The 10,000-nt window shown below is 43.9% G+C and overlaps 1 protein-coding gene across 1 annotated transcript in view; it reads right to left on the bottom strand.

Moving 5' to 3' along the window:
- Nucleotides 1-10,000, bottom strand: part of LOC139391862 (thrombospondin type-1 domain-containing protein 7A-like) — a 184,233-nt gene that overhangs the window by 90,948 nt on the left and 83,285 nt on the right. Inside the window, exon 6 of the mRNA XM_071139466.1 lies at nucleotides 4,846-5,049. Within this exon, the coding sequence (XP_070995567.1) occupies nucleotides 4,846-5,049 (204 nt within the window). The remainder of the gene's footprint in view (nucleotides 1-4,845; nucleotides 5,050-10,000) is intronic.

The raw sequence follows: 10,000 nt of genomic DNA, 5'->3' as shown, positions 1-10,000 counted from the left end.
AAAAACATCCTATAGTGACTTGAGGAACCAGAGGAGCAGCCAGTCTGATGACATGTCTGGAGCCCCTTGGGGGAAACAAATCCATTTTCATCAGCAGACAACAGAAGATCAATAAGGTCCAGTCAAGAGGGACTGGGAGGGCCGCTATGGGGGCTGGGTGTGTGTGTGTGTGTGTGTGTGTGTGTGTGTGTGTGTGTGTGTGTGTGTGTGTGTGTGTGTGTGTGTGTGTGTGCGTGTGTATAGGGGGTGTTGAAATGGAAGTTTTCCATGCGATAGATTGGGTGAGGAAATCGTTAAATTGTTTGTGTATCCATGTTTCCATCCACAGTTTTTATGCGAGTAAAGTCACACCATATAAAAAAAAATAATGACAGCTTTGATGGAAACAGAAAGTTTTGGTACAATTTTATAAATGCTGACAGATAATTTGTGCTTTTGACATGGTGGGATCTTTTTTGTGTCTGTAAAATGTATTATGCGAAAAATGGTAGTAGAAACAACTTTATACGCACATATTAATATAATGCCCATCATATGAAAGTAAACTTGGAGTCACGCTATGACATGGTGTGTGGTCCTCCCACTATGACTTGGGAAAGCATGCAGTTTATTAGGCTACAGATGAAATAAGTTACGATGAACTTCACAGGGTGGTGAAAATGCAATGTGATGAGCTTGATGCTCCTTACCAATAAATACTGATGGTCTTATTCTGGTGATATGAAGATTGATGCTTGACTGCTGTTTGACAAATACAAATATTCTTGCTCTTATCCATAACAATCTCATCATGTAGGTAGCCTAACCACACTGTATCTGTGAGCTGTTGGCTAGAGCACATGTGACAAGAGTCAGCACATTTGCTATTTAAAACAACAGTTTTGTGCCAAAAATATCGGTAGAATTGAAAATGTTATAGAAATACATTGAAATTTTGATTTTTAATCTTTACATGAAAACATAAGAGAAAATGTGTGCAATACCTCATCACGTATTGATCTTCATTCGCAAGAAGTCTGTTTGGTGGAAACACCAGGGGTGAGAAAATGCGCATGTTTTCTTTATGCTGACTTTAAAATATTCTTATGAATCTGTCACCAAAATTATGTAAATCTCGTTAATGACAATGATTATTCTTATGGCTTTTGACTCACTGTCTTTTTGTGACATCTTTGTTTGACAGAAAACTGTAGATTATGTCTTATTAATCACAAGTCCTCCCAGGGAGGAAACAATGGAAGCCTGTAGGAGTCAGTCAAGACAGTAAAACAAACGTGAATGTCGAAAGACAACAGACACGTACGTATACACGAGATGCTTTAATAATGAAGAGATTCATGACTTGCAAGAAGTACATTATTTGCAATGCAAATGAACAACAAACGTATTGAATCACGGACCGTTGAAATCCAAAACATCCTTCTCACCTTTCAGAAAGCCCCTCTTCCCCCCATCCTCTCTTTCCCCGTCAAGCAAGTGTCTGGAAATCAATTCAACAAAATCCACAGAGGCGAAACAAGCTTCCAACCGATCAAAGAGATAATTATTTTACACACCTCACATGAGAACCCCCCCAGCTGGGTCTCATCTGTGTCTTGATGGAAAAGTACCAGACATCGTTTGACATATCCTCTGTTTAAACCTGTCTCATTCCATCCAGGCGGGGAAAGATTTCTGTCGCACATAGATTTCACACACACACACACACACACACGCACACACACACACACACACACACACACACACACACACACACACACACACACACACACACACACACACACACACACACACACACACACACACACACACACACACACACACACACACACAGGAAACACACACACACTAATGTGGAAGAAAGACAGTGTAAATGGGATCTGACTGTGTGGAGCAGCACCAGGTAATCTAATTTACCAGTAACTAAGTCTGATTCAACAGGGTGCAGCCGTAAAAACAAGCTCACCACATCCAGCAGACACATTGTCTCTGTAAGTGGCAAAGAATGATGGGAAGGTCACCATGAATGAAGAAATCAGACATCTAGACAAAAAGGATACCTGGGCTTGTTCACCACATTGCTAAATGGATCAATATAATACACAGCGTCTGTAGGTAGGGATTGAAAGGGGGATGAGAGAGAGATAGAAAGTTGTGAAAATAAGGAGGTAGGAAGGGTTTAAAAAAGGGGTAGGGATAGGGAGGATGAAGAGCCGAGGAGAGAAAGAGAGAGACTAGTGTTATTAGTGTTTCCCCTCATCAATATTACTACTTTATGTAAAAATGTATCTCCCTTTCTCAGTTCAAATAGCATTCCTCGTGTACCATACATCTTTCAATATACAATCTAGATATTCTTGTCCTCAGAAAGGAAGAGACCATTAGACTAGTAATCACCAAGGTTTACTTTCCGCTTCTAGTTAATCTGCCTTTCCCCATTCGGCTACAATAAGAGGACTGTGTGTAATCATCGTCACAGCAACAGGCAGCACCAAGCTCTGGCGGATGTGAATGGGAACCTTGATTACTTTTATAATATGAGAACTGATTGAGAAGTACCAACACACACACACACACACACACACATGAGCGCACGCGCGCGTGCGCACACACACACTTACACTCCCTCCCTCCTTAGGGAACTCATTAGTGGCCAGTGTTCTATGGTTCAGGAATCTTCGGATAATTACTATATTAACATGCTGAATCTTAGTCGAACGAGAAAGAATAGAAAATTCCCAGAATGTAAAATACAATTACAACACACAGTCCATAATTGAATTATGACAATTGAGTTCTTCACATTTCCCTTATAACACAATGGAGTGAGAAGGGATGCCATCGACATCTCTCATTTCTGTTACCTTCTATTCATTGTTGGATTATTTAATCATCTTAAACTAAGATGAACTATTTCAGATATATTGAATTGGGATTCTATATAGGTGAATCACATCTTCATTCCTCTATAAATAAACTCACACTTCTAATCATTTGCAATGTTAAATTCTCAAGTCAGCTATGCATATTGTCTCCATTATTCTGAACTTAATTAAATTAGGGTGAATGAAATTATTGAAATGAGAACACAAGGTCCCTTCGGTCTTCCCTGACTAAAACACAAGGCCCCTTCGGTCTTCCCTGACTAAAACACAAGGTCCCTTCGGTCTTCCCTGACTAAAACACAAGGTCCCTTCGGTCTTCCCTGACTAAAACACAAGGTCCCTTCGGTCTTCCCTGACTAAAACACAAGGCCCCTTCGGTCTTCCCTGACTAAAACACAAGGTCCCTTCGGTCTTCCCTGACTAAAACACAAGGTCCCTTCGGTCTTCCCTGACTAAAACACAAGGTCCCTTCGGTCTTCCCTGACTAAAACACAAGGTCCCTTCGGTCTTCCCTGACTAAAACGCTCACTTCCCAAACCACATAAAAAAAGCATCAGTTACACTCCTTCCAAAGTGCACCTATTACAGATGCCATAACAAATGTTTGCTCTGTGTCAGACACCATCAGAGAATAATGTGATCTGTGTGAAGACGGGTTTGAGGAGTTATGCATCTCTTTGATTTTAGCATCTTGGTTCAGCACTGTTAGAAAAACAATGTACATCGCAGATTTTCAGAGACAATGGTAGAGTTGTCATTTGGTGTGTGAATAAGAATGAGGAAAGTAAAGGATTTACATTTGTGCCCTGTTAGACTAAGACTATACCAACCAACCAAATAAAGGTGCTCTCTTCAGTCTTCAAATGGTAGACATCTACAATACTACAAGTAGCCAATAGTACCGTGCTTGCCAAAAGCAACAAGCACTGTGGTTACTGTTTCTTAATTTACTCTCACATGCTAACTGAAATCTGTCTCTGTAGCCCAGTTTCATTTGGAGAGAACATGAACAAGCAGGTGCTGTATATCTATCTCTGTCCCTGTGTGTGTATGTGTCCCTCCTCAGGCAGTGCCAGCACAGCTCTGTGTGTGTCTCAGCGAGCACAATTACGACCAGCAGTGGCTCGTGCCTGGCCCCTTGGCCCCATGGGATATCAGGCAGCACGCCTTGGCTGGTGTGGCTGCAGTCAAACCCTTTACCACAAAGCTTTACACACGGACACGTACATGCAGGCAGGCACACACAAGCCTCCATAGCTCTGTGCAATCTTAGGATCAAGACAAACAATAAACAAAATAAATATCCACAAAACAAGATTGCTACAGAAACAGCAATTACCCTTTTGGACACACACACACACACACACACACACACACTCACACACACACACACACACACACACACACTCACACTCACACTCACACTCACACTCACACTCACGCACGCACACTCACACTCACACTCACACTCACACTCACACTCACACTCACACACACACACACACTCACACTCACACACACACACACACACACACACACACACACACACACACACACACACACACACACACACACACTCACACACACACACACACACACACACTTGTGCATTGTCTATGGCTGAGCCCCTGCAGGCACAGTTTAAGGCAGTAAAGCTAAAGCCAAACCAATATGGTTCTCTGAGCGACAATTCACCCACTATTCACCCGTATTGTAACACAACCCCTGAACAGACCATGTTAATCCATTGTTACACGGTAATTAACACATCGATATACAATAGACTTATGTCACCCATCTCTCTCTCTCTCTCTCTCTCTCTCTCTCTCTCTCTCTCTCTCTCTCTCTCTCTCTCTCTCTCTCTCTCTCTCTCTCTCTCTCTCTCTCTCTCTCTCTCTCTCTCTCTCTCTCTCTCTCTCTCTCTCTCTCTCTCTCTCTCTCTCTCTCTCTCTCTCTTTACCATCCCCGTTGACACACTGGACTTGTGGTATCTGGGTGCCTGGTCCACATTCTCTCTCGTTGTCCGGGATACACTCATCCAGCTTCACCAGCAGCCAATCATAGCAGCTGGGCTCGTCACAGGGTATGGCCTCCACCAGGTGAGGGCAGCTTCCTGTTCCTCCCGTGGGCTCGTTGACGATCCTCCTCTTCCTCAGTTTGAACCCTGGTAGGAAAAGACAGGAAAACAGATATAGGTATCCCGGTGCTGCCATGAAACCATAAATAGTTGTATAATTATGCCATTCTATGATCTGCTTCTACTATCCCAAATAACATTGAAAAAAGTATAGTCCCCCTCTGTGGTAACCCTTTTCAGGGCCTCCCTCAACACCAACCTCCCCCTCTGTGGTAACACTTTTCAGGATAGCTTAACTTGTTTTTCAAGGAGTCACGACTTAATGTCTAACTTCAGTACATGAAGTTCCCCCTCTCTTCTGCTACCGTCACAGTGTGTCACAGTGTGTCTTGGCTTTGATGATAACATTTATGTATTTATTTATTTAACACGACAGGACCATTAAGCCCCAGAAGATGACAGACATTAGAGAAACAGCTTCTAATAATGACTATTATTATTCTCTCCTCATTAACCCAGGCTTTTACCCAAAGTGACTCATGTATACTAATGTATGCAGCTATCCATTAATACGGCTGGGATTTGTGCTGTTCAAAGGCCGAGGGCTTTCCTCTCGCTATGCTCAAGGACATGGAAGTGGTGATTGCTGGTGTGTGTATGTGTGTGCCTGTGTACGTGCATGTGTGTGTGTTATGTTAACGCTTGCCTGCCCAGCCCAATGACACCTTACCCCCAGCCCCAGGGTCTAATCTCCACTGTTGCTACAGCCTGATAAGAAAGGAGGACCATGGGGAGCCAGCAGAACTGGAGGACTCAGGTGGATGATGGCTATATTTCCTCTGATTATTTTGGATTCGGTCCTTTTCTTCCCGAATCCTCTATTTAATCAGGAGGGTCAGCTGGAGGATGGAGGTGTGTTGTCAGGTGTCAGGGCTGAGGTGGATGGTTTAGTTTAACAGGGACATGGGGTGAGGGAAAGAGTGTGAAGAGAAGGGGAGAGGAGGAGGGTTTAGGAAAGGTGAAGGGAATAGGGGGTGAAGGTGTAATAGAGGGGGTAATGGATAGCATAGCAGGGTTTGTTTCTTTAATACTTTAATATCACTACTGTCTGTCGAACCACAGTAAAGGACAGCAAGATGAACAGATTGACTGAGGCCTTTCCACCCTGTCAGAGCCTGAGGACTCTTTGCACAGATAAACATAGTGATGGAGAAAAGTGTAGGCTATAATGACTTCTCCACTACAGTATGGTGTTGCAACATCTCAAAGGCTGCGGCTGAGACAGGTATCTAAGAAACCAGACAATATTTGGAAAACCTATCTCCCACAATCAGTGCAGTATGTTACTAGAATCCATAAAATACTGGTGGATAGACACTATCACAGTGTGTGTGTGCAGACACTCCATTTGGACAGCCAACACAAAAAGTGACAAACATTGATTGAACTAATACTGGGAGATCAGGTCATGTCGATGCTGCATAGAGCTCGTTGTCACGAAATGCCCAGAGGATGGTCTAAGAGTTTGCTTCTCTCGGCTAATGAGAGCCAGGGCGTACACACACACAGACGGGTATGGACAAGCACACACTCCAGTCAAGGTTGTGTGTGTGCTGTATGACATACTGTACAGTAGCGTGAGACACAGATACACAGAGAGAGAGAGAGAGAGAGAGAGAGAGAGAGAGAGAGAGAGAGAGAAAGAGAGATGCAAGTGAATCAATCTTTAAAATGCACGGGGGACAATTTCTCGGCGTCCCTTCCATTTGAGATGCTTCATTAGGGTAGAGTCAATATGCATTAGTCACCATGGTGGAGGTGATAAAGGGGGCTGGGGCTAAGAGACTGCTGCTGCCGCTGTTCTGTTCCTGTACCAGCAATAATTAAGGGCTGAGCCAGCCAGCATGTATGTGCATCTGTGTGTGACTGTGAGTCCTTGGCGTCCACATCACTAAGAACTTAATATGGTCCATCCACACCCACACAGTCGTGAAGAGGGCACGGCAGCGCCTCTTCCCTCTCAGGAGGCTGAAAAGATTTGGCATGGGCCCTGAGACACTCAAAAGTTATACAGCTGCACCATCGAGAGCATCTTGACTGGCTGCATCAGTGCTTGGTATGGCAACTGCTTGGCATCCAACCGCAAGGCACTACAGAGGGTACATCACTGGGGCCGAGCTCCCTTTTATCCAGAACCTCTATACCAGGCGGTGTCAGAGGAAGGTCTGAAAAATTGGCAAACACTCAAGCCACCCAAGCCATAGACTGTTGGCAAATGGTACCGGAGCATCAGCTCTCCGACCAACAGGCTCCGAGACAAATTCTACCCCCAAACAATAAGACTGCTAAATATCCAGACGGCTATATAGTCAATTAATGGTACCCAAACTGTCTGTACTGACTCCATCTTGCACTGACCCTACGCATACTCACTAGACTAAACATACAAACCACAAACACACTCACTCACACACACTACACTGTTACACCAACACAAAAGCCTCATACATTCACAAACGCTACATATGCCGGACACCCTGCCCGCTCGACCCCATCCCCTCTTCCCTTCTCCAAACCATCTCTGGAGACCTTTTCACATCCCTCAACTCATCCATGACCACTCGCTGCATCCCCTCTGACTTCAAAATGGCCCTTCTTAAGAAACCAACACTGGACTCATCTGATGTCAAAAACTATAGACCTGTATCCCTTCTTTATTTTCTTTCCAAAACACTTGAACAAGCTCTCTCTGATCAACTCTCGTTATCTCTCTCAGAATGATCTTCTTGACCCTAACCAGTCAGGCTTTAAGACGGGTCCCTCAACCCAGACTGATCTTCTCTGTGTCACAGAGGCTCTCTGCACTGCCAAAGCTGACTCTCTCTCCTCTGTTTGCACACTCTTAGATTGATCTGATGCCTTTGACACCGTGAACCTCCTCCTCTCCACCCACTCAGGGCTGGGTGTCTTAGGCTCTGCACACTCTTGGATTGCATCCTACCTGTCAGGCTGCTCCCACCAGGTGACGTAGAGAGGATCTGTGTCTGGACCACGCACTTTCACTACTGGTGGCCCCAGGGCTGGGTTCTAGGCCCTCTCCTCTTCTCTCTATACACCAAATCACTCGGCTCTATCATATCCTCACATGGTCTCTCCTATCATCGCTATGCGGATGACACTCAACCAGTTTTCTCCTTTCCCTTGTAATATGCGGTCTGGACTACTGCAGCTCGCTGTTGGGTGGGCTCCTCGCAGGTGCCATCAAATGCCTGCAACTTATCAGAACGCTGCAGCATTCCTGGTTTTCAACCTTCCCAAGTCACCTCACTCCTCCGCACACCCCACTGGCTACCAGTCAAAGTTCATATCCACTACAAGACCATGATGCTTGCCTACGGAGCAGCAAGAGGAATTGCCCCTCCCTACCAACCCAAGCACTATGTTCACCTTTGGTCTCTTGGCCCTCTGACCCCTACCGGAGACCAGCTCCCGCTCAGCCCAATCCAAGCTCTTCCCTGTCCTGGCACCCCAATGGTAGAACCAGCTTTCCCCTAAAGCTAGGATAACAGAGTCCTTGCCTGTCTTCCGAAAGCACCTGAAACCCTACCTCTTAAAAGGGTATCTTAATACCCCACCCCCCCTCCACCTAAAAATAAAAAACTGAACCAACACTTGCACTTGACCTTTTAAAGCTCTGACTTTGCTGATAGCTACATTATTGAGGACAATTTAACTACTATGCGTGTGATATTGATGTGGTTGTCCCACCTAGCTATCTTTAGACGAATGCACTAACTGTCAACACACAAACACATACCGACACAACACAAACACACATACTGCGCATACACGCATACTCTCACACACACTCACACACTTTTACACTTATAATTTGCTGCTGCTACTATGTTCTTTATTTTACTCTTGTTATTATCTATCCTGATGCCTAGTCACTTTACCCTGCCCTCATGTACATATCTACCTCAAATACCTCTGCATATTGATCTGGTACTGGTACTCCCTGTATATAGCTCCATTGTTGTGTATTTTATTTTACTCCTCTTGTGTCAATTACTATACATCTTTGGGTGCTGTGTTGATATGTCTTTGGGTGCTCTATTGATATGTCTTTGGGTGCTGTATTGATATGTCTTTGGGTGCAGTATTGATATGTCTTTGGGTGCTGTATTGATATGTCTTTGGGTGCTGTATTGATATGTCTTTGGTTGCTGTATTGATACGTCTTTGGGTGCTGTATTGATATGTCTTTGGGTGCTGTATTGATATGTCTTTGGGTGCTGTATTGATATGTCTTTGGGTGCTGTATTACTATGTCTTTGGGTGCTGTATTGATATGTCTTTGTGTGCTGTATTGATATGTCTTTGGGTGCTGTGTTGATACGTCTTTGGGTGCTGTGTTGATACGTCTTTGGGAGCTGTATTGATATGTCTTTGGGTGCTGTATTGATATGTCTTTGGGTGCTCTATTGATATGTCTTTGGGTGCTGTATTGATATGTATTTGGGTGCTGTATTGATATGTCTTTGGGTGCTGTATTGATATGTCTTTGGGTGCTGTATTGATATGTGTATTGATATGTCTTTGGGTGCTGTATTGATATGTCTTTGTATTCTTTGATATGTATGTCTTTGGGTGCTGTATTGATATGTCTTTGGGTGCTGTATTGATACGTCTTTGGGTGCTGTATTGATATGTCTTTGGGTGCTGTATTGCTATGTCTTTGGGTGCTGTATTGATACGTCTTTGGGTGCTGTATTGATATGTCTTTGGGTGCTGTATTGATATGTCTTTGGGTGCTGTATCCCAGCCCGGAGCAATAAAAAAATATATAAATATATATATATATATATATATATATATATTCATCATTACTAAAGTATAACTATTACTGTTACACCCAGTGTGTGGTGTTCCAATGCCATACATTCAAGAAGGCCGTCTATTTGACTGAATGGGTATCGAAGTCAAGACTTGTGTTAGCCCACAAAGCTAAAGCCTAGGCATAACCACAATTACA

The sequence above is a fragment of the Oncorhynchus clarkii genome, chromosome 32 (genome assembly GCF_045791955.1).
Source record: "Oncorhynchus clarkii lewisi isolate Uvic-CL-2024 chromosome 32, UVic_Ocla_1.0, whole genome shotgun sequence".
NCBI classification, from domain to species: domain Eukaryota; kingdom Metazoa; phylum Chordata; class Actinopteri; order Salmoniformes; family Salmonidae; genus Oncorhynchus; species Oncorhynchus clarkii.
This window is presented reverse-complemented; position numbering and strand designations above follow the sequence as displayed.